Source organism: Pantherophis guttatus, chromosome 1 (genome assembly GCF_059756535.1).
Source record: "Pantherophis guttatus breed Tessera chromosome 1, ASM5975653v1, whole genome shotgun sequence".
Taxonomy (NCBI): Eukaryota; Metazoa; Chordata; class Lepidosauria; order Squamata; family Colubridae; genus Pantherophis; species Pantherophis guttatus.
The window spans coordinates 26,271,900-26,296,817 of NC_142063.1; the positions used below are offsets into that span (position 1 = coordinate 26,271,900).

At 38.7% G+C, this 24,918-nt stretch overlaps 1 protein-coding gene across 3 annotated transcripts in view; it reads right to left on the bottom strand.

The window, feature by feature from the left end:
* MDGA2 (MAM domain containing glycosylphosphatidylinositol anchor 2) overlaps positions 1-24,918 on the bottom strand; it is a 601,160-nt gene that overhangs the window by 41,300 nt on the left and 534,942 nt on the right. For all 3 annotated transcript variants that reach the window (XM_034433316.2, XM_034433314.2, XM_060693980.2), the window contains exon 11: positions 7,489-7,666. In XM_034433316.2, the coding sequence (XP_034289207.2) occupies positions 7,489-7,666 (178 nt within the window). The remainder of the gene's footprint in view (positions 1-7,488; positions 7,667-24,918) is intronic.

The window sequence follows — 24,918 nt, forward strand, 5'->3', positions numbered from 1 at the left end:
TAAACAATCACCCCAGTATTCCGCCATTTCTGCCATCGTTTCAGTAATGCTTAGACTGTAGATTTTATGGTTTGGATATATCAAAAAGTTCAGAGACTTTGATTTTCTATAATGTTATAAAAGATGCATTCAAGAAAGTTTTCTTTTTTAAAATGTTGCAGAAGGAAATCTTGACTCGGGTGTAAAATCTAATTCAGTTTGTAAGCCTGAATCTCTGAACCTAATATTCTGTGTCAGATGAAATTTGAAAGTGCTGTAGTGTCACATGAATGATTTCAGACATCTTTAAATATATTTTTTTAAAAATGCAAATGTTCATTTCTTGCCATGGTTTGTAGGCATTTCCCTGTGGAATGGATCAATCCTGTTAAATTTCAGATAAATAGCTTGGGGATTATGCAAGCACAGTACTTACTGTTTGGGGACATACATCTCTGCTCTGACTCATGGCTCTTCCATAAAATTTTAAGTGCAGTCTCTGGCCACCAAAAGACTTTTTCTACAACTTTCTTAAGGACATAATGTTCAAAATCTGTGTATTTGGTAAAGTCATATGTATATAAGCATATAAAGAGATATGAATTTAAGGATGGAGTCTCTCCTTCAAGGATGTTAGTAGAAGATAATTTGGACTTTCATATGTCTCATTTGTAAAGACTTAAAATGTTCACTTGTATGGATAGTTATGTATCTTTTAAGGAAGAAATTAGCGAGTTCATAACCTGAGAATATGCCAGCACACTATATGAACCTCCTCAGTTGGTGGGATGTTGCCAAAAATATGTTGGATTGCAATATAGTCTCTAGATTAGATATCCTGGTTTGCAAAGATAAACATGAAAAATCTGCTTCATTTTTATTTGTGGTATACTAGCCAGAATGTGACTTAGCTGATGAATACTATCTTTATATGGGGCTTATAGAACACAAAGAAGAGGGGGTCAACTTACTTTCCAAAGCTCCAGAAGGCAAGACAAGGAAAGATGGATGGAAACTAACCAAAGAGAGAAGCAACCTAGAACTAAGGAAACATTTCCTAACACTGAGAACAATTAACCAATGGAACAGTTTGCCTTCAGAAGTTGTGGTTGCACCATAACTGGAGGCTTTTAAGAAGAGACTGGACAGCCATTTGTCTGGAATGGTATAGGGCCATGATGGCGAACCTATGGCGTGCGTGCCACAGGTGGCACACGTAGCCATATCAGTGGGCACGCGAGCCCAGCTCTAGCACGCATGCATGCGCCAGCCAGCTGATTTTTGGGCCTTCTGGGCCCACTAGAAGTAGGGAAACAGGCTGTTTCCTGCCTCCAGAGGGCCTGGGGATGGGGGGTGGGGAAGGCGTGTTTTTCTCTCTCACCTGGCTCCAGAGCGCCTCTAGGCGTCTCTGAAGGCTGGGGACAGCAAAAAGTCACTTCCTGTCCAACCGGAAGTTGGGAAACGGGCCGTTTCTGGCCTCCAGCAGGCCTCCAAAGGTGGGGGTGGGGAAGGCAGTTTTTGCCCACCCCAGACTCATAGAGAGGCTCTGGAGCCAGGTGAGAGAGAAAAATGGGCCTACCAGGCCATCGTGTGCCAGGAGTGTGGGGGGGAGTGTGGGGTCATGGATGCATGCGTGGGGGTGGGGTGCATAGAATTATGGGTGCGGGCACGTGCACGTGCGACCCCCCTGCCCGTCCTCCTGGCACGCGATAGCAAAAAGGTTAGCCATCACTGGTATAGAGTCTCCTGCTTGAGCTTTGAGTTTGGACTAGAAGACCTCCAAGGTCCCTTCCTACTGTGTTATTCTGTTAGATGTGATAAATCTCACAATGTAGTTTTATTTAATAGTAAAATGCTTTGTGAAAACGTTGATGGACTAAAGCCATGATGGACAGTGAATAAATGATCAATGACACTAAGAAGAAGGATACAATAGATCTGAACTAAATTGCTCTGATCTTATGGAATGGAATAGGTTAATACATATAGGGAATTAAATTACAGGCTTAATTATAAAAACAAGTAGAATTGAAACAAGTTCTATCAATGTCAGTGGCCAAAGAAAAATGTGTCAAGTCATAAATGCTATGAGATTGTTGAAAAAATAGTAGGACTGTAGGTTTAGATAGCAGCATTTGAGAAATGGTAAGGTTGACTCAGCCTTCCATCCTTTCTAAGGTAGGTAAATTGAGGAGCCAGTTGTGGGGGCAATAAGCTGACTTTGTATAAATATACAAAAGAATGAAGGCTATTGCTTAGCGCATTGTAAGCCGCCCTGAGTCTCCGGAGAAGGGTGGCATATAAATCAAATAAAAAAAAAAATTGTAGTGTAGCATGCATATGGAGTGTTTGGGATGGCTACTCAGTGCAGTTGGTGCAGTCTGGTGCAGTCTGTTTTGTGAGAACAGATGATTAAATTACAATCAGATTTTCCCCCCTTTTCTGTCTGGAAAGGCTGTCTTATCAAGCGGAATGGAAAAGAAATCGTAGAGTGTGAGAAAAAGGGCTTGAAGTTTTACCAATTAGATAGGTTTGTTGTTATAGAAATAGCTAGTTTATATTATTATCTAAAAGTAAAAAGTTGAGGTTTGATGCTATTCTCTTATTTTACTGCACCAAAGGGAGTTGGGGAAGTTAATGCTTTTTCTTTCTTTTTTCCTTTTGTCTTATAGTGTCGAATTCGATCGCATCATGTGACATCATGTGACATATTGCAATTTTTGCGTTTGCAGAGCCGGGGTGGGCGTGGCCTGCGCATGATGCATCCGGCCTGTGGGCCGTCAGTTTGACACCCCTGCACACTTTCCCCTTTCCTTTCCCTTATTTTCCCACTATTTCTTTTGTATTTTAGATTATAAACTAATAAAAAGTTTTTAAAAAAATAGTAGAAAGAAAAGCCTTGAGTTTATGTGCACCAGCAGATCCAGAGGCCCTGAACAGGATCACAATCTGGGCTTTGCAAAAAGCCAGGTTTTCTAATCAAGGTGGAGGGGAAAAAAAAAGAAAGTTTATAACTTAGTTCCCAATTGTATTGAAAATACTAGGATTTAAGCATCTAATGAATTCCCTTTAAATATAATGGATATGCACAATTGTGTTTGAGATCAATATTCCTCTCAGTTTTTATTTATTTACATCAAGCACCAGCTCTAAGCAGAAGATTGGAAAATTAAAATTGCAACTGATGTTTCTTAAGTAGTAAAGCCTTTAAGATTGTTCCACTTACTCATTTACATCAGCAGTATTGAAAAGAGGGGAGTTAAATTAAAAAGCAAATTCTCTCTAATCACCCATATTTTCACTATTCATACTCAAGAGGGATATTAAGTCAAATCTTCTTGGAATAAACCAACCAAGAACAAATTTTCTAATCTTTTATTATCAAGAAATACACTAGCTCAAATGGAACTCATTATATTAAAAGTTTTTTTTCCCCTTTTTGGTCAGATTTGCTAGGTTTTTTAAATCTTTGTTGAAGTAACATACTTTTTTATTCTTTTCAAAGAAATATAATGTGGGAAAGAAACCATGTAAAATTGCTCAGGACTTTGTATCTCCAGAAATTGGAACAACAGGACCAGATTTGGTGTAGAGAGAGAAGCTAGGAAAAGCAAGACTGAATTCAGAAATGGGGCAAAACTTGGAATTGTGAGAAAAATAGTTCCAGAAACACAAAACAAAATACAAATACATCCTATGGTTGAGTAATTGGGTAATGGCCAAGAAGGTCCACTAATTGCTTTATTCTAAGGCAGGGGTATCAAACTCAATTTCATTGAGGGCCGCATCAGGGTTGTGTTTGACATTGGGGGTCAGGGTGGGCATGGCCAGGATAGGCATGGCCAGCTCAACATCACGTGTGTTGGGGGGACCTGTGGTGGCCTGAGTGCTTTGCCAGTGAAAACAGGCTCCCGAGCTCCATTTTCAGTTGCAACGGTCTCCTGCAACCCTCGGCCAGCAAAAATGGAGTTGGGAGTCCTCCCGCGGCCCTTGCAAGCTCCATTTTCAGCTGCGATATCCTCCTGCAACCCTCTGCCAGCAAAAACAGAGCTCAGGAGGACCGCACACATCCCTTGCAAGCTCTGTTTTCACTTGCTGAGGCACCACAGGCTGGTCCTTCTCTGTTTCCAGGGCAGCCCTGCAGGCCAGATCTAAGCACCCCACAGGCCGGATCTGGCCCCCGGGCCTTGAGTTTGACACCCCTGTTCTAAGCCATCTTTCCTACTGGTCACATCACCCAGAGTAGGATAAATGCAGTCTTATCCTGTGTTTTCCACTATGGGGATCCACGTTAACATAGAGATGCAACATGGTGTTGTGGCTCCGTTACCTGAGCCTGTGTCATCAGCAGGAGAGGACTCCAAAAGTGAAGGAGAGGAGTTGGCAAGGCCTCCCTCTTCAGGACCCTCCTCTCTGGCAATGCCTTCGGTGTCCGTCGAAGGGAAAGAGATAGGGCCAGGGCCAAGCACGTCCACGCAGCCACAGATGGACAGTGATGAGGGTAATGAGTCTTGGCTGGATCCCCGGCAGTGTCGCAGAGATAAGCGCGCGCAACAGAAGAAAAGGCGTGCCAGAGATTAGGCTGAGTCACTGGACCACACCCCACAGGGTATAAAAGGGGGTGAGGTGGCCATTCAGACTCTGTGACGGACAAAACTAACTACTATCGAGTCACATTGCATCTTTGGAAACAACATTATCGGCCTTGGATTTATTTTACGAACTGGACAATTCTTGACTGTGGGTATTTTGTTTATTGAGTAAAAGTTCTTGGCAAGCAGCTACTGGGTTGCTGCCAAGCGTCTTATCGGAAGAATTGGTTGTCTGCCAGTTTATTTAACCCCCGGCTGTCTGTTTGTGTGTGTGTGTGTGTGAGACGGGGACAGAACATATGGGGGAAGAGCTGAAACATATAGCTACAACACAGAAGCATCATGCATCCATCCTAGTTAGGCTTTCCTAGATACTCACACACACATATAAAGGCACAGATACAGACCCACTTCACATTCTGATAAGTTCCTGGGGAGAAAGTGTATACCCTCACAACCATGGAATATGGCTGGCTGCCTCTTTGTTTTTCCCCCATATTGTTTTAAGATGGGTTGATATGTCCTTGATTATTAACCACTGCAAACATTTCCCATTTTCAAGGGTTAACTTGATAAATTATTGCTGGAATCTGCTGTTACCTAATTTAGAAAATGACTTGTTTAATGTATGCATGCAGATTGCCTCCTGTGCTTGACAACTGAAAGAATCCCATTATTGTTTTCATAAAGAAACAACAAAATTGAATGTGAAACATACAACGACATTGGCGATTTGAGCTGTAATGGAATGCAGTGGCACAGAAACAGCAATGAGAAATAAATTTAAAAATAAATCATTCCCAAGTACACTTGGGAAGAGGTCTGGCAAAAACTGATGAAAAGGAGAGAAAATATGCTAACTTTGGGAAGAGCAATACAGTTTTACGTTAAACAGGCAGTGTGTAAACAAGATTTTTACACTTTAGCAAGTCAACATCAAGAAGATGACCAGTTTGTAGTTATCAGTGACCTCTTTTTTTCCCCTTATGTGAAGACAGAAATATTTGAGCTTTTCTGATCATTTGGCACCAAATCAATTCTCACATACTGTAGTTTCTTGGAGATCACAGAAAAGAACTCCAGAATGATATCCACCAGATCCTTCAGGGCTATCAGCTGTAATTTGTTTCAATCTAGAGATTTAACTTCTTTATGGTACCAAAGTGCTTCCTAATCACCTTCTTATTTACCAAAAATCCCCTACCCACTTAATTTCATTTGAACATAGAATCACAGAATCTCCTTTGGGGAGAATTCTGAAATGGAGTTGAAAAGCCATGTATGTTCCCTATTACTTCTTACTGTCCCATCATTCTCTCCAAGCAGCACGGTCATCCCTTCTTTTTTATATTGATAGAGCTAAAGGACCCCTTTTTGTTCCTTTTAGCTTCGCCTTCAAGCCTACATTCCTTTCTAACTTACTCTCTGAAGTATGTGCAATATCCTCTTGGCTATATAATAATGTTTATAGTGATATTAAAGACACAGGTAGTTGGGGATGTGAATGCTGTATCACTGGCTGAGAACCAAAATGGGTTTCAATATGTTAGATTGTACTCCATGTAATGTGGAACTGCAAATTAATGTATCAAAGATAAAAGCTGTGTTTAATAGGGGAAATGGGGTAACCAATTGCAAGTTTTGATCTGGAAGGACAGATGAAGTAGAACTTGTGTAGAAGGTTTTATAAAAATAGCAGTGTAGAAGGAGAAATGTGAAAATGTGAAAATGCTGTTAGAAAGTTAGCATGAAGAATGTCTGTTCAAAGAAATGAAAATGACAACATATAAGAGTATGCTTTGTTATATGGAAGTAATGAAGAACCTTTTTGGCACTAAGTGCCCAAACCGGAATGTACGTGGACGCCACTGAGTGCCCAAACTGGAACACGCATGCATGCGTGCCAGAGCAATGGAAACCAAAGCACTGGAAACTTGAAGGCATGCGTGTGCCGGCCACCTGGTCTTTGGGTTCCGGAACTCTGCCATGTGCGAAGACCAGCTGGCCGGCATGCATGCACACGCTGGAAGCCAGAAGAGCAGCTGGTGATGGCGCGCATGTCCACAAAGAGGGCTGTAGGTTCGCCATCACAGTTGTATGGGAATGAGAGTTGGGTTTGTTACCACAAACATAAAAGTAAATTGGATGCAGTGGGAATGAGATACTCAAGAAATGTGTGTGTGTGTGGTAAAACAAAAATAAATTAGGTTAAGAATGAATGTGTAATCAATAAATATGAACTGAATACTAAAATAAGGGACAGTACAATAGATAAATCTAGCAGTTTCCCATATAGACAGAATTAAAGAGGACAGTATAGCAAAACAAATGAAGAAAGAATGAATGGGTGGATACAACAATAAAAACTGAGAAAGTCAAGGTTGAATGAATTTCATGAGCTCCTAAAAAAAGCAAGGGAGAATTTTAGTGAACAAATGTATGAAACAGTGTATGGTCATGATACACATAATGAGTAATATTTCTGTATTTGAACATTTTCCTGGTAGATTGTTTCAAAGACTACTAAGAAATGTGAATTCCATGGATACATTTACATGTTTAATTTCCATTTTTAACTGAACAGCTTATACTTTAATATAATAATAAACTTCTGAATGATGTAATTGTTTACTCTGATATGAATATATATGTATGATTATAAGCGTTCAATTCATAAAAGATGAATCCTTCTAGGAATTGCTTGCTTCTGTTTTGCACATTAACAATATTAAAAAAACAAACAAACTAATAGGAGGGACAATTTATCAGACTAGATTAGGGCCCTGTAAGAACCCAAGATGCCCCAACCTCTCCCATCAAGGTTTGGAAGGCTGGAAGTCAGACTTTGGGACTTATGTTCCCAAGCCCTCCCTCTCTCTCTCTCTTGCAAAAGAAAAACTCTGATTTATCCCCTTACCACTGTACTTGATTACACGAATGGTTGCATCTCCATCTCCGAAAATAGTGACTGGTGTCAGGCGAACTTCATAAGCCTCAGGCTTGATGAGTTCTGTCAAGTTGTAGGTTATTAATTCTCCTTTCTGGATCTTCCCATTCACAGTAATTTCCTGTTCCCACCAGCGTTGCTGTCCAGCCTAGAAGAAGACACAGGAAAACTGGAGTTGGTAATTTTTTTCCGGGAGACACATGCAGTCATGCAAACTCCTAGGATGACATATGCAACAATAAACAAGCAAACATAAATATAGCTGAAATTTGTAAATTCTCACCACCAGACTTTGGTGAACTAATTTTTGAGATATAAGATCACTGAATGATTTTGCCCTTTTAGTTTCTTTTATTTTTCTCAATCAGGAGGAGAATATCTGATCTAAATTAGAGCAACAGCAATTGGTGCTGAAAAATGTATACAAAAGATTGAATTAAATATAAGTCGATCAACAAGAACCACAATATGTTGTTGTTTTGGGAAACACCCTTTGAAATAAATGGGGACCAAACAAATATGTTGGGAAATAGTTGTCATCATTTTAAAGTACAGGAACTTTACATACAAACTTATTCTCTGGTTTACGATTGTTGATCTTCCTCCTGCTCTATATTCCTTCTTTTATATTGTTCTACCTAACCTGAATTTTTCTCCTTATTTCCAATCTTATCACAAATAGAAGCATAAACATTGATTCAGGGCAGCAGTTCCTTTGTTCTATCAATGTTACTAGAAAATAAATGTGAGGCAACCCATTCAATATTTTTCATATATTTTAAGCGTTCTTGGCAGTTTTTGTCTTTCGGTGATGGAATGTTTTCTTCAGTCTGATATAGGAAGAACACCAATGTAACTTATTATTATAGATTTGCCAATAAAGAAAGAAATAGCTGTGTATGTATTTTTTTAAAGAAATAAACTCATTCAGCAACTGCTTTGTTCCATGTTAATTTGCACAAGGAACCAAAATGCAAGCCAGACAAAACAATCCCATTTGTCAAATTTGATCCATAAGAACAAAAGGCAGAGCCCATAAAATCTTTCCACTCCATATCTTTAAGCTGGAAGGATCACTCTATAATTTAAAATAGATACATTTTCCCTACCCCCATATAGATACTACATCTCAAAGTTCATTGTTGAAGATAAGCAAAATACCACATATTGTAGATATTCAGCTTCAAGATGTAAATGTTGCATTTCTAAATCGTTGACAGAATTTCCACTGGACTTTTTTCTATACCTGCTTTCTTTAGCCCAACACTTTTCAGATATTTTGGACTACAGAACTCAGAATACATAGCCAGCATGACAGTAGGAGCACTTGCCAGTTTTGGGAAGGCTGATCTACACAAATCCTATCAACAGCCATCCACTCTTCACCAAATTACAAAGATTTCTTGGCCCATAGATTAGTTTGTTCTGCATTAACTCAAAGTTGACAAAATCCAGAAGTCATTATTTTCTTCTGAGAAGAAGGAGTTGATATAACTCCTTCAAAGTTTTCAAAATGGATTTGTATTAGCTTCCCCCCACCCCACCCCCGAGTTTATACTCTGGATCAACGTGTTTTATTCAGTTTCTAAAATCACATGTGGTTACTAATTGTATGTCTTTACTTAATAAACTTTAAATTGTGATACACATGAAGGATATAGCTTCTTTTTTTCTTTTAATTTGGCATTCAGCCCTCTTGCATGCATGATTAGAAATATGAAAATATTGATTGGCACTGAACTGAAGAGGCCAGCCTATGCTATTATATATGGAAAATAGGTTGGTTAATCAGACAGAAATGATCTCAAATTTGTTGTTATTGTATGTATGTCTGGTGTCCTGTCAGATTACTTTATAAATCAATGTCAGTGGTTTGATACATATAGACACTAGACTAGAAATGATTCTAGGAAGAGTGTTGATCAGGATTCTGATAACTCTGATGATTGGGTAAAAGAGGTGAAATGCTACCGGTTCGCACTGGTTTGGGTGAACAGGTAGCAATAAAAGCTACCAGTTTGGGTGAACTGGTAGTAAAAAAAAGCTACCAGTTCGTCTGAACTGGTATTTCCGATGATCAGCTGTGCCGCGTGATTTATATTCGCTAGAAAGCAGGAAGTCCTGCTTTCTAGCAAATCTAAATCACGCGGCACAGCTGTTCCCCTGCTCACTGTTCTACTTACCTTCAAACGGCTCCTTTTTCTGTGTGTTTAGTACACATTGCGCATGCGTGCATGCACAGCATGCATTTGCCATGAAATCCGCATGCATGTGCAGCGTGCGTTTGGAATGCACTGCACATGTATGCGTACAGTACATGTTTGGTGCACAGCACACATGCGTGAGCAGCGAACCAGGGGCAACCCGCAGAGGATTTCACCATTGGTTAAAAAGTTCTTATGTTGAGATTGCAGAATTAAAGTTCAGGCCTAAGCCGGGCCTTTAGGATTGTGCAAAGTTCCATCAGAAACCACAAGCCCATTGGGTTAAACATGTGATCCAAGCTACAGAAGGCATACATAAGTATTTTTATAGCTTCTATACCATATCTACTCTGTGCTAACTTCCTCTTATGTAACCAAGTAAAAATAAGAAATTTTTCAAACTGCATTCAGGGTTCTTCTAATCTTATGGGAGGATCCACCTTTGTTCAGTCGAATAAACGTGTCCATTTATCAAGAGAAATCTGAACACACCTGATCTCTGCTCCACAAGAGCTCTTGTGTAATAAATCTGAACTTACCATTTGCTTTGATACAAATGAAAAATTACTTAGATTTTTTTTTTTTTTAGTATTTGGGTATGATACTGCATTTATTATCAAGATGGATTTAAGTTAAAGGAAGCCTGATTCTAGTTGAATCTTTGAACATGTCCCAATAATAAAAATTGTTTGATAGTGGAATGCTTATTTATTAGTTTGTTCTCCATTCATTCTCACATACAGTTTAGATGGTATTGATCTTCCAGAAACTCTGTGTAGCTTACAGAATGAGTATCAGAAATTAAACACAATAATAAATTAATAAAATTATAAATAATCAAACACACTCACCCTTTGGGGCAGCTGTCAGAGTTTGTTGCAAAATCAAATCCAGAAAGCACACACAGGTAATTGATTTAGCAGGATTCATTAACTTCTCTTTATACATAATATAACACATGAAGATAAATATACAATACCAACAGCAGAGGTGAGAACAGTTTTCAGTTCAGAGTTGCAGACAGACTAGACCAGACTTGTTTCAGAGCTGAGCACAGAGCTTAATACAGAGCCACACCCAGGCTCCTTCCAGTTTCAGTTTCTAAGCAGCCCTTATTGGCTGATCCATTTCCTATGCCTATTCATTGGCTGACCTTGTTACCATGTCTCTGCCAGTTCATGAATATTCTGACAGTATCATGACCTTGTCGATCCCCAAATGGCTTTCTGAATAGGTGTCCAAGAATGTTGTAAGAGTGGATGCCGTAGGAGTTAAGCTATTTCAAAGGAGCAGGACCATAATTGAAAAGGATCAAGTCTTTTGAAGATGGATTATTTATTTATTTACTTGTATCTTGCTTTTGTTATTTCTGCAAATAACTCAAAGTGGCAAGCATATCCAACACGTCTTTCTCCTCCTATTTTCCCCACAACAACCCTGTGAAGTGGGATGGTCTGAGAGAGATTGACTGGATCAAGGTCACCCAGTTGACTTTCATGGTTAATTTCACTAAGATATGGTGGGTTTTCCTACCCTGAATGTAGCAGAGGTTAGACAGCTCTTCGTTGGAGATCCTTAATTTAGTTTTTGCTCTGCATCTTATGAGTCTTTCTATTTTTATTCCTTCATACCACAGTAAGTGAATTTATAGGATATTAAATAATTTTCTCTGGCAGGGTCATTTTGATCCGAATATATTAACACCTCAGAGAATCTTTAATAAATGTTGGCTGCAAAGAACTGCTGTTACAAATGTAATTCAGGAGTTCATTAATTCACATGGCCTGGACTTGTCCTATTATTCACCACCGCTGAAATCCACAGGACTGTTAACAAGGTTTTAAAGCAAGTGCTGTGGGTTAAGGATGTCTATTTTCGAACAGACTGTGTGCTCAATATCTGAAACTTATCAAGATTTAAAGAATTGTGAATTTTTGTACATGGGTGATGACAAAAGACTTTAGTTCACAACACCAGTAGGATAAATCAGCACCAGATTTGCAGCAATGAACTGTTGTAAAAATATGATTTAGGCCTTTTCAACAAAAGGGCAAGAAAGAAAACTTGGAGTAATCTCTTCAAACTGTTTTCCAGATCTTTTTTTCTATACAATTTTGATGTTATATCATGAACTATATATGAGGTTTTTTGTTTGTTTGAAACACCTTTTAAAGATAATTTTGTACAAGGCGTAATTTGTAATATAAATTTTATTTAATTTGATATATTCATTTCTCTAAGTGCGATGCCTTAGAAAATACGTATTTTCAAAGTTCTTAATTAGAAAGGTCATATTTTTCAGATTGTGGGTCATACTTGACCTTTCAATGCTGTGCCATTGTTATCTACCCAAAAGTGGTGAAACCAAGACAAAGAAATGGACTTGGTGAAAACAAAAACTCAATTTTAATGTATTTTAATGGCTGCAATTAAAATTAATTAAATAAAATTATTCTGAATGTACTTAATTATCCCCTCTTGCCACATTGAATTACAGTACACTAGTAAGTTTTTGAAGACTCAGATTGTGATTCTTCTCTCAGGTTATTGATCTATAATATCACAGAATTAGTAACACAGTGGCTACTAGGGTTGTGTAAACTATTTTGAGGGTCACTTCATCCAATCACCCCTGTGTGCCTATTGTGCAGAGTGGCAAGGTGTTCATTTTTCTTTGAAGGCTGAGAGTGGTGTCCGGCTCCAAAAAACCTAGAAAGACATGTTGTGATTCTTCCAAGCGGATATCTTTATTGTTCCTCACCCATAGGCAGAATCTTGCCAAACTAAAGCATGCTAACAGTCCATAAATATTTTGAGAACTAGAGAGGAATCATCTTCACCCTTTTTCTCTGACACAACCTACCTGAACTGAGTCATCATTTGCTTTTCTGAAATGCACTCTCCCCTACTAGAAATCTAGGCTAAGTTTGATCACATCTGGCTGCTCTGAAGCCCTTCTCATATTCTGAAGCATGCACAGAACATACTTCTGCTGAGCTTGTTGCTTTACCTCTCTGAAGCTTACTAGGTATGTTCTTGCTAGGTATAGCTCCAGTTAAATATGAACATGGCTATATACGTGGCAATCTTATTCTGAATGAAAAATAAATAAGACGGGAAAAGGTAGGAGATTAGAGACAAAAAAAAGGGCCATTCAACTTTGAAATGCATTCAACTCAACTCTGACACACAAAGGATAAGTGCCCTGAGTCTAGGTGACGCAGTGGTTAGAGTGCAGTACTGCAGGCTACTTCTGCTGAACGCTGGCTGCCTGCAATTTGGCAGTTCAAATCTCACCAGGCTCGGCCGCCAGACGGTCCTCCGTGACCGCCAGCCCCGTTGCCTGTAAAGAGCCGCCTTTACATCTGAAAGGCGGCTCGAAAAACTCCATTTCCTGATGGAAATGTGAGTCAGAGCAGGCGAGGGTAGGTAGAGCCCTCTGCGAAGTCCCCAGAGTTTTTTTTTGCTCTTGGGGACGAGCAGAGCGGGGCTCCCTATTTTCCCTCTCCGATGCTCCGGGCTTCGGGAGGACTCTGCTTTTTTTGCAGAGCTAGGCGCCGGGACTGGATCAATTAATAAAATAACAGATGGTTTAATTGAAGAGAGCGAGATTTGTACTTGGGACCCTAATCGCAAGTATTTTTAATGATTTTACAAGTGTTTCTATTTGAACGGAAAAAATAAGTTTAAAATGGCGACTGCTGAGGCTTGAGAAGAAAGTGAAAGTCCTTCCGTAATAAGCTACACAGTAGCGAAATATACAGTGCCGGCTAGACTAGAAGGAAAATATCCATTTTAAGTTTCTTTTTTCTTGGAGATCTGTATTTGATCTTGTTTGGGGAAAAGTTTTCTTTTTTAAAAAAGAGATTTTTTGTGTGGCAGGATGGTGTTAAAGTTAATGAAGCCTGACAGACAAGCAGTGGGGGGGGGTGCTCCCCCATCCACAATTATCTGAACAAGCTCTGAGCCTACAGACTTTGCAGAATGGTTTTAATTTAAAAGAATTTCTTCAGGAGGAAATGGCAAAATATCATGAGACTGTGAACCAGAAATTTGAAAAATTAAGGCAGGAAATTAAAGAAATGATACAACTAAAATATGATAATCTGCAACGAAAGATTGTAACAGTGACTAATGCTTTTTCAGAAGTTGTTATAAAGATGGATACAAATATCAAATTATTAGAGTCTAAAATGGAGGAAGTTGATGATAAGATTTATAATTTGGACAATAAAATACAAAGAATTGAAAATGATTTGATAAATATTCAAGACAATAGTTTAGAAGTAAAGTCTAAAAAGGAAGCTGGTCACGAGACTTACAATGCAGAAGATATAAAGCAAGGGATTGAAAGAGAAGTTGTAATGATGCAATACAGGCTCACAGAATTTGCGGTTAGAATGAGAGGGTTACAGGAAAATAACAGAGATGATCTAAGAAAAATATCTGCTCAAGTTCTGGCTGGGATTTTTAAGGTTCATTCTGAGGAGGTATCTTGTAAAATTGACAAGGCCTATAGAGTAAATTCTTGGATTGCAAAGCAAAGGCAACTGCCTAGAGATGTGGTGATTTACTTTACAGATAAAGAAATAAGAAATGATATTGTGCAAAAATCCTTTAATTCTACTCCACAACTGTATGGGAGAAAAATCTGGATATATAAAGAACTGCCGCCTAAGATGTTAAAAGATAGAAAGAAATTTGGACTCTTGGTGACTGAGCTAAAAAAACAAAATATTTTATTCAGGTGGGATGTTCCAGTGGGTATAATATTGAGACATCAAGGAGAAAGATATCAGTTAAATACTGTTGAAAAAGCGGAAGAATTTTACTACAAGGTCCTTAAAAAGCAAAATCAACAAGAGATAGAAATTCAAGAAAAGCAGAAGGAGATGGAAGTAATGAAGAAACAACAAGTTACAGAGGTCTCTACAGATGAGCCGCTTTTGGATTCTCTTTCAGAGGTCTCAGCTGAACTATTTAATACAAGAGAGGCGGTTCCGGATTCTAATGTAACGACTTATCAAGTCACAAACCAGCATGGAAATCAATCAGTTGATATACAATTTATAGAACCAGAAAGATTTAAGCCACAAAAGCAAAACCAACAAGATCAAGTTATAGATCAGCATGAAAACCAAATAGTCGATATACAATTTACAGAAAGGAATTCAGGATGGAGATCCAACCCACAAAAAGTCAAGAAAAGAAGAAGCAAGTCTCACAAAAACAAAAACTTTTAAACTAAACAACAGTGTAATGCCAGTTATTTAAGAGATGATTGAATATATGAAAAGATAATTGGCAAAGTATTGGTTTATTTTATCCTGAGGAGAGTGACAGACCTCTGCAGTGCTGTACTTTTGGGATGTGAAAAGGGCCTTAAATTGAATGGATTGGAACTATCTTTTTTTTTCGGATTCTTTGATAAATATACTACGTTTATGCTGAGTTACAAGGCAAGAGAGTTATGGGATTGGGGCACGCATAAGATTTGGTTGTTACCCTATTACGGTGGTTGGAATTAATAATTTGGATAAAAGACACCTCTACATATACTATATGGAATACAAATATAAAGTCACTCGGGTGGTTGTTGTTTTTTTTAATATGAAGATATTTGCTATTGATGGGGGCAGATGGTAATTGAAGATATCGAACATACTGTTGGAATTAGGATGTGATGTTACCCTAACATGGGTGATGGAGTTTACAATCCAGCTGAAAGACATTACAGAAGATATTATATGGATTACAAGGATTTTATTTACATAAGGGAATATTTTTTAGGGGAGTGGGCAGAAGAATAAAGATATTAAGATTTATTAAGTATGGTAGTCTTGTAGGAAAGTGGGTGGAGACAGGTTAGTTTATTGATTGTTTAGTTTAAGAAAAGGGATTTTATGTTTAGATATGAATATATGTAAAAGATTTGAGTTAAGAGATATAACGATGAGGGTGAAGGAAATGGGTAGACTATGAACTGAATAAATGTTAAATTAGGATTTATTATATAGTTTTATAGCGGAAGGTTGTTTTGAAATGTTAGATTAATATACATAAAAGATTTGATTTATTATTATGCTAAATTAGGAGTTATTATATAATGTTATAGTAGAATGTCATTTTGAAATGTATAGTATAAGGGGGATATGATAATTTTATTAGAAATAAAGGGTCAGTATATGGGGATGGAGAAAGGGGATGGTAAAGTATTATATAATCTGTTATGAATTTGGGTTTTATTATGAAGAAGTCACAGGGGGAGGGGAGGGGGAGGGGGGGTTAGGGAGGAGGGGGGGAAAAAGGGGAAAAAATTTGTATTTGAAAAACTTTTTCAATAAAAAAAAAAATCTCACCAGGCTCAAGGTTGACCCAGCCTTCCATCCTTCCAAGGTGGGTAAAATGAGGATGCAGATTGTTGGGGGCAATATGCTGACTCTGTAAACCGCTTAGAGAGGGCTGTAAAGCACTGTAAAGCGGTATATAAGTCTAAGTACTATTGCTATCGCTATTTAAAAATATGACCTTTTGCTCAAAGACTCTCCCATGAAACAAGAAGTTTCCAAAAGGCACACAAAGTTCATCACAAAGGGATTGTGATTATTTATATCACTGTAGTACCCAGGAAATCTATTAACATGTAATCAAGTCATTGCTGGTAAGAATAAGGCACTGAAGACATGAATAAGGGATCAGGTGGGATTGTTGCTGCTCCCTGTTGTGAGGCAGCTTCCCTACCTGGGAAGGGGTGGGTGGGATGAAGGGGGAAAGGACATCAAATTTATCCATTCTTCTAAAATGCATCTATTTCCATCTCTTTCCTAACTCTAACTCTGAAGACATCATTAAAATAAACATCAAATAATTTGATGAATGCATCTTACCTATGCAGTACTGAAAAAGGAACAGATGTTATGATGGGAAACAGTGTTATGTAAACAGTAATATAACTGGTTGCCAATCCTATTTTTCCCCAAAGAACTCTAGCAATTGGATGTATATATTCACCCATTCCCACCTCTCTCTGGCATATTTCTAGTTTACCCTGTTTTAAATAAATGTATTCCGTCACTAGAACATCTGCCATCAAAATAAACAACATAATGGTAGAAAATCTCCAGAGATCATTCTTGCTGCTGTCACAGTCTTGGGCACAATTTTGTGAAGAACCAAAATACTAAGGGAAGTGGAAAATATACTTAGTTTAGGATAATGGTTCAAAGTCACAGCAACTGACAGCATCAAGTCAACCTTGGCTGATCTATAAGATCAAACCTAGTACTAGGAGAGGAAATCAACAGTAAACAGCCCAACCAAAGAACCTCCAAGACCATTCCCACCAATACTGACAGGGCAAGCCACTAGAATATAAACTGAGAGCAAAGATGATGTTACCTAGTTTGGGTGATGAAAATCCTATAAACCATTGGAAGTAATCCATAGCTGGTGGAAAGTAAAGACATTCATTCATTCATTCATTCATTCATTCATTCATTCATTCATTCATTCACTCACTCACTTCTTTTTTATTTACATTTGTATGCTGCCCATCTCCCTGATATGGCAACTCTGGGTGGTGATGACAGTTTAGGTGACAGAAAGGAAACAGAAGAAAATTGAAGAAAAAATTGAGTGTTTGTTGGTTCCAATGAAGACTCATTCTGCTAAAATAAGCTGGCTTGCTGTTTAGAGCAAAAATTTCCATCAATTGCTTGAAAAACAATGGGAATGAATATATTCTCAAAGAGAAAAAGAAACACATAAAAAGTGCTTGAAACATAGTGAAAACAAAAAACAGAAAAAAGAAGTTATACTATTATGAGTTATATTATTATGAGTACTGCAATACACATGAGGGATATACCTTCTTTTTTTTTTTTACCTTTTAATTTGGCTTTCCTCATTAATTGGTAATTTCATTTTCTGTAAAGATATTCTCGGAGTTGAAGAACTGCACAGAAAATTTCTAAACAAAGAATCTTTTTCTCAAAATATATTCCAGATATATGAACTGAATGTCTCTCAGGATACAAATTAATCTGGAAGTAATATTCTCTTTGAGTGTTCATCTTTCCTCATAGCTTGAGGTTTAATGACTCCCATCTATCAATACCTGAAGAAACCTCCCTCCATATTTTATTTATATTGCATGCTACTTAATTATACCGCATCCTTAGATATTTAATGGATTTGGTAGAAATGTGGAATTATTATTCCTTAAATGACTGGGTAACCATATTTTCACACTATTGGCATCAATTCTGATTTGGACCAGTACCCTGCTATTTTATTAAAGGCATCTGAATCAACACTGGAATAGTAGGATAAAAGGAAAAAAGAGAGAGAGAAGAATGTCATCTAGAAATAAAACCAATTTGTGTTCAGCTGAGTTATGTACTTATCTCTCTAAGTTGTCCAATAGCAAAGTCAGAAAGGTTTCATGTAGATATTAAAAAGCAAGGGTGAAAGTGGACATTCTTGTTTAGTTCTAAATAGTGGAAATGTAGCAGAGAACATGCCATTGACCTTTACTTTAGATGTGGGCGACTCATGTAAGATCTTGATCCTTTTTATGAATGTCAAAGGAAATCCGAATCTGTTTAATGCATAAAATTTCTTTTTCTTTTTTTTCAGTTACTATTTCAAAAACTAAATAAAGAAACGAATAAAACCTTTGCTTGAAAAACAAAACAGAGGTAAAATCTATTTGGAAGGAACCGATTGGTAAGATTTTATCTCATTCTATTCCTTAGTTGTTCAATTTAAACTGCATTCCATCCCACTTCCATATCTGTTTTTAAGAACTAAATTGGCATAAATGTTTATGCTGAACTTCATGCATATTTCTCTTAATATGCACACTTTTATCTGCTTTTTTTGTATCAGATCTGCTTCCATGAAAGCAATAGGCTCTAATATAATGCATTTTTGTGTAACTTTTATTCTTCTGAATATATATATATATTAAATTGAAAAACACATTTCTTGATAATGGCATGCAACTGTTGATTTCTCCCTCATTTCTAATCTTTATTATGATATGGAGCCCCCCTTTCCTTTTCTTAGGAGTGTATCTTCTCATTGTTTTTCAACTAATTCCATCATTCTTGTCTGCTAACTGCTGTGCATGTGTCACAAAAAAGACAGGACAGAAAACTAGCACTTGTATACTTGTAGAGTATGAGTAAATATAGAATACGGGCAATATTTGACTTACAACCATGCATTTAGCAAACTTTCGAAGTTACAATGGCACTGAAAACAGTTACTTACACCTAGTCCTCACACTAATTGTACTGTAGTTCTAGCATTCTCACAGTCATGAGGGAATTCAAATTCAATGCAGAGGAAAGCAAGCTTTTATACTTAGGGAAGAAAAAACAAATGTACAGATACAGATTAGATGAAATCTGGCTCAATAGCAGTAACTGAGAGAGGGATTGTTGAGTCCTAGTAGACAATCACTTAAATTTGAGCCAGCAGTGTGCGACAGCAACCCCCCCAAAAACCCAACACAATCCTAGGTTGCATTAACAGAGAGATACAATCAAGGTCACATGAAATGTTAGTACCGCTTCATAAGGCCTTAGTAAGGCCACACTTGGAATACTGCATCCAGTTTTGATCACCATGATATAAAAAAGATATTGAGACTTTGGAAAGAATGCAGAGAAGAGTAAACGAGATGATTGAGGGATGGAAGCTAAAACATATAAAGAATGGTTGCCGCAATTGGGTATGTCTAGTCCAGCAAAAAGAAGGACTAGAGGTGACATGATAGCAGTGTTCCAATATTTGAGAGGTTGCCACAAAGAAAAGGAGGTTAACTGATTTTCCAAAGCAACAGCAAGCAAGACAAGAAACAATGGATGGAAACTAACTAAGGAGAGAAACAACTTAGAATTAAAGAGAAATGTCCTGATGGTGAGAACAATCGACCAGCTTGCATTCAGAAGTTGTGGGTGCTCCATCACCAGAGGCTTTTAAGAAAAGACTGGACATCCATTTATCTGACATGGTATAGGGGCTCCTGCTTGAGAAGAGGGTTGGACTAGAAGACCTCCATGGTCCCTTCCAACAATGATGATGTTGATGATATTAAAATTCGGGCACTTGGCAAGCAGCATGCATTTACGATGGTTGCAGTATCCCAGAGTATGTGATCACCAGTTGGGACCTTCCTAATTGGCTCCTAATAAGCAAAGTCAATGGAGAAGCCAGATTCACTTTATGACCTTGTGATTCCCATAACTATAGGAGTGATTCCCTTAACAACCATGGCAAAGAGTCATAGAATTGGCATGACTCATTTAACAACTGCCTTGCTTGGCAATAGAAATTCCCAATTATTGCTCAATTAAGTTGAGCACTACCTATATTCATATCTGAAACATATCCCATACTTTTACAGCCTGCTCAACTCTACAAGACTTGCATATCAGAGCATTCTTTTAGGTACTAATTGTTCCAACAGATTCACTGGATGGGTTGGATTGAGCAACCAAATGTCCCTGACTTGTTCCTACGAGAGTATATTTTTAAAAAAAATATTCAGGAAAAAAGCCTTTTGTGAAGAATGCAGCTGCAGTAAGGTTGGAGTCTTGGAGGAAGGTCTCCCAGAATAGAATAGAATAGAATAGAATAGAATAGAATAGAATAGAATAGAATAGAATAGAATAGAATAGAATAGAATAGAATAGAATAGAATAGAATAGAATAGAATAGAATAACAGAGTTGGAACGGACCTTGGAGGTCTTCTAGTCCAACCCCCTGCTTAGGCAGGAAACCCTACACCACTTCAGACAAATGGTTATCCAACATCTTCTTAAGAAGTTTCAGTGCTGGAGCATTCACAGCTTCTGGAGGCAAGTTGTTCCACTGATTAATTGTTCTAACTGTCAGGAAAGTTCTCCTTAGTTCTAAGTTGCTTCTCTCCTTGATTAATTTCCACCCATTGCTTCTTGTCCTGCCTTCAGGTGCTTTGGAGAATAGCTTGACTCCCTCCTCTCTGTGGCAGCCCCTGAGATATTGGAACACTGCTATCATGTCTCCCCAGTCCTTCTTTTCATTAAATTAGACATATCCAGTTCCTGCAGCCATTCCTCATATGTTTTAACCTCCAGTCCCCTAGTCCTCTTTGTTGCTCTTATCTGCACTCTTTCTAGAGCAGAGGTCTTCAAACTTGGCAGCTTTAAGACTTGTGGACTTCAACTTCAGCTATGCTGGCTGGAGAATTCTGGGAGTTGAAGTCCATGAGTCTTATTGCTGCCAAGTTTGAAGACCTCTGTTCTAAAGTCTCAGACTTAAGAAGATTTGAAATTTCACAAATAACTTGCTAGCTTATCAGAATCGCTTGACATATATTCAGTATCTGCTCTTTCAATGAACAGCCAAGAGATTGACATGAGCTGTTTAAGAATTTCAAGAAAGAATGATTGAAATCAGATGATTCATCTCCAATGGAATCTGGAGTGTTTTCTACTCATGGCTAAAGAGATGCAACTCTCACAGTGGGAAAGGAAAAACTGGCATTTGTCTGAGTGCAGGACAGGTTAGCCTTCTCCAGCATTGCCGTAATTATCCTCCTGCTTGTATGATTACCCAGCATGCCTAACGAGCAATTCAGTGATTGCTTCTTCTGCATTGCATGGTGCCTTGTAGTACAAATTTACAAACCTTTTTATTCAGTTTTCCATATATCCAGAGTGGGCAGGAAAGGAATGTTGCGGGTACCATCCCCTACAGAGATGCACCTGGTGGGACCCAGAAGAAGAGCCTTCTCCGTGGTGGCTCCCTCTCTCTGGAACATTATCCCCCTGGAGATTAAAATCTGACACTCTTCCGGAAGGCACTGAAGACCTGGTTCTGCCAGCGGGCCTGGGCAATGCAGAGCGGGATGGAGCCCATTAAATGGCTCATGTGATATATTGTCACCGGGGCAGGGGATGGGGGGTTATTTTATTATGTTATTTTATTAATTTATTATTCTCTCTTTTTATTAGTTTTACTGTCTCTCTTTTTATTAGTTTTACTGTCTCTCTTTTTATTAGTTTTACTGAGAACCAGTAGTGGAAATTTTGAGTAGTTCAGAGAACCAGTAGAAAAAATTCTGACTGGCCCCACCCCCATCTATTCTCTGCCACATCTCCTCCCTTCATCAGCTTGAGCCAGGGGAAAGATTAAGTGAATGCGACTGCTTGAGGGCTCCTGGATTGGAGCTGAAAGGCAAAAAGGAGCAGAATGCCCCCTCCCACATGTTGGGGTAGACCAGGTGTCTCGGTAAACACTTAATATATACTTATTATAATTATTACTCACCAATATACTTATTGGTGAGATACCCATTCTCCTGTTTCCAACACATGGAACATTCCAGCTGCTAGGAAGAATTGATCGGATATGCTTCCAGTAGCTTTGGCATGGACAATACATTTTTTAATATCTTCCCACTAATCAAGATATAACTGGTGCAATTTACAATTTATTCATTAGATCATTATTTCTAAAGAAGGTCCCTGGAAAGTCCTGGTGCTTTCAGGAAAATACTATTAGAGGTTTTTGTTTGCTTGTCTGCTTGCCAGATATCAAATAGCTGACTTGTGCATAAAAATAGAAGCTTACTATTTTAACCTATAAAGCAGATTCTTTATATGACATGCCTGGACTGTGGTTAGCAAGGTGGGGAAACTATTTGCATGGATGAAAAGGCAGGGGATTGGCCTAATAAATAATTGAAACAAAAATAATAGATGTCCCCCAGTCCTGGCAAATCGATGGGGCATTTTCAGTCGGCTGAGTTAAGAGTACATTATGAAGATTTATTTAGGGCAAGAATGAAATTGTCTCGGTAGTAATATCTGCCCACACGTCTCCTGGCACAATGATATGTAACAGTAGTGTTAATTTCCAAAGGAGTTTTGTGGCAGAATTAACTGTTAAACAATCCTACTATTACTTTGGGAGAAGAAGCCATTAAAGTTTAGGGCTTGTGCTGAAACATGCCTAGTGGCAATGTGGCCAGAATTCAGAAAACAATCTCTTTTGCTTCTCAATTTGTCTTGCTTGAACATGTCTGCTTGTGGTTCTGAAGAAACGGCAGTGGCCCTAAAGGTAAAGGTAGGAATCTGATATTCATAGAATGCTACCTGGTTAACAAACTAACACTCTGCATTTTATTGCAATTTTGTCATGCTCCTCAAATGTTGTTGTCAACCCTGAAGTTGGCTGAAAACGGTGGCCATTTTCTTTTTTGTAGTTTATAGGGAGGTTTCTTTTCTCCTTTCTCACTGCTTCAGGGCGGATACAGCCTGGAGTGATGGGGCCAGGGAGGGGGGTGTAGAGTTTAGCTGGGGTGTTGTAGCCTATATAAAATTCTTTCCCTTGGGAATCAAGGACGTTCGTGCAGGTGTCTGCAGGGAGGCGAGTGAGGTCATCTTGCAACTGGACTGTATGCTGATTGGACCATGTGACTGAGATTCTGGGGGGAAAGTGATGAAGTTTTATTTTTAATTGGAGGGGAAACTGGTGCCAACTCAGAGCTGGATTTCCATCAAGAATATGCCAATTTAATATGTCCTAGTAAAATGTTCTTTGAGGAACTTGTCTGCCTCGGAGTTCTTATTGAATGGGATGTATTACTTGGAACCTTAACAGTTGTCTTCCAAAACAATTCATGTTGACAAGGATGGACTTGCAGATTTTTTTAAAAAAGAACTCATGTTGTCTTAACTAATAAGAAAGGAATGTCCAAAAAATCTCTCTATAGTTCTGAACATAGCATTACACACAAGGTTCTTTTTGGAGAAGGGACATACATACCCACAAAATGGTCCTTCCCAAATAGAAGGCAACTATTTTGTTGATGTCATCATCAACATCCATCACTATTATCACCCTTAATTTTTGCCTTCTCTGATTTTCCTTGTTCTTTTCCCACAGCCCCATTTCCCTTTCCCATATGCAATGCTTCATTTTCCCCCTTAGTAATAAACAGAAGCTGTTCACTATGGGAGGCGAAAAACAAGCACCCCCATAGCGCTTGCTCGTCTCTTTTCTCATACTTGTGCTAAAATGCAGAACATTCCAATCCCACTTTTATGTACGAAGATGTTTGCTTTACTGCACTTTATGGATTATTAACCAAACAATCTGCAGGTTTCGTACTACATTAATTTGGCAATGATCAAGATCATGTGGATGCCATTTTATGCATTCATTTACATCACAACCAGCCAGCACAAAAGCTTTGCTCTTGCTTGTTGATCTGTTGGAATGGATGCTGAAGATTTGTAAGTATGATGGATAAAGCTCATAGGATAAATTAAGATTGTATTTTACTTTTTCATGAGCATCTGGTTTTGTTAATATTAAAGTAGACAATTCACAGGAGGACAAAGACAAAGCATCCATGCTATTTGAAGCAACGAGAATATCATGACCACCTTGAACCTGAAGAAAGAAGAGGTAGCTGCTGTGAATAGTAGGGAAACTCACTTCAGAGAGCTTTTTTTCCCCCTCTGGGAGTTCAGCTTTAGCACATACTCTGAAAAAGATCCCATTCTTCCATCTCTATAGACTTCATAATTTTGGTCCATCACGAGGGGCAGGTTTCAGGTCCCATCAGTCAAGGATTTTTTTCTGTTGGGACCTAGGGAGAAAGCTTTTTCTTCCATTGATATCCCCTTGTGGAAGATCATCCATCTGAGATGATACCCTCAGCTGATGTGATCTGGCTTTCATCTGATACCCTCAGATGAAAGCCGTAGGAATGAGCATGCGCAAGATGGCGACGCTACCCTGAATCCGCACCCGACTTTGGGATGGATTCAGGTGTTTTGGGGTCCGTTGGGGCTGTCTTTGTTATCTTAGCCCCAACCCTTGGTGATGGGAACTCTCCCCCAGCCTATTGAGGACATTTTTGTCCCCCGAAACATCATGGCTGGAGAGAATTCACAGACACTAAGGGCTGCGGGATTGAAGGCACCAATGGCCGGTTGCTCTGGCTTTTTTATGCCTGGGGCGGCAACAGCTGAACACAACAGCGGGCCGAATTGGCGGTGGGACGATGCCAGCCAGAAGACTCTCATCTGGCCTAGGGTTACCTCGGAGATCTGCGGAAGTTCCGTGGGTGCCGGGGGTGTACTGGAGGCCCAGGTGTTTGCCGGCGTCGGTGGAGGTTATCCCGGCGAAATG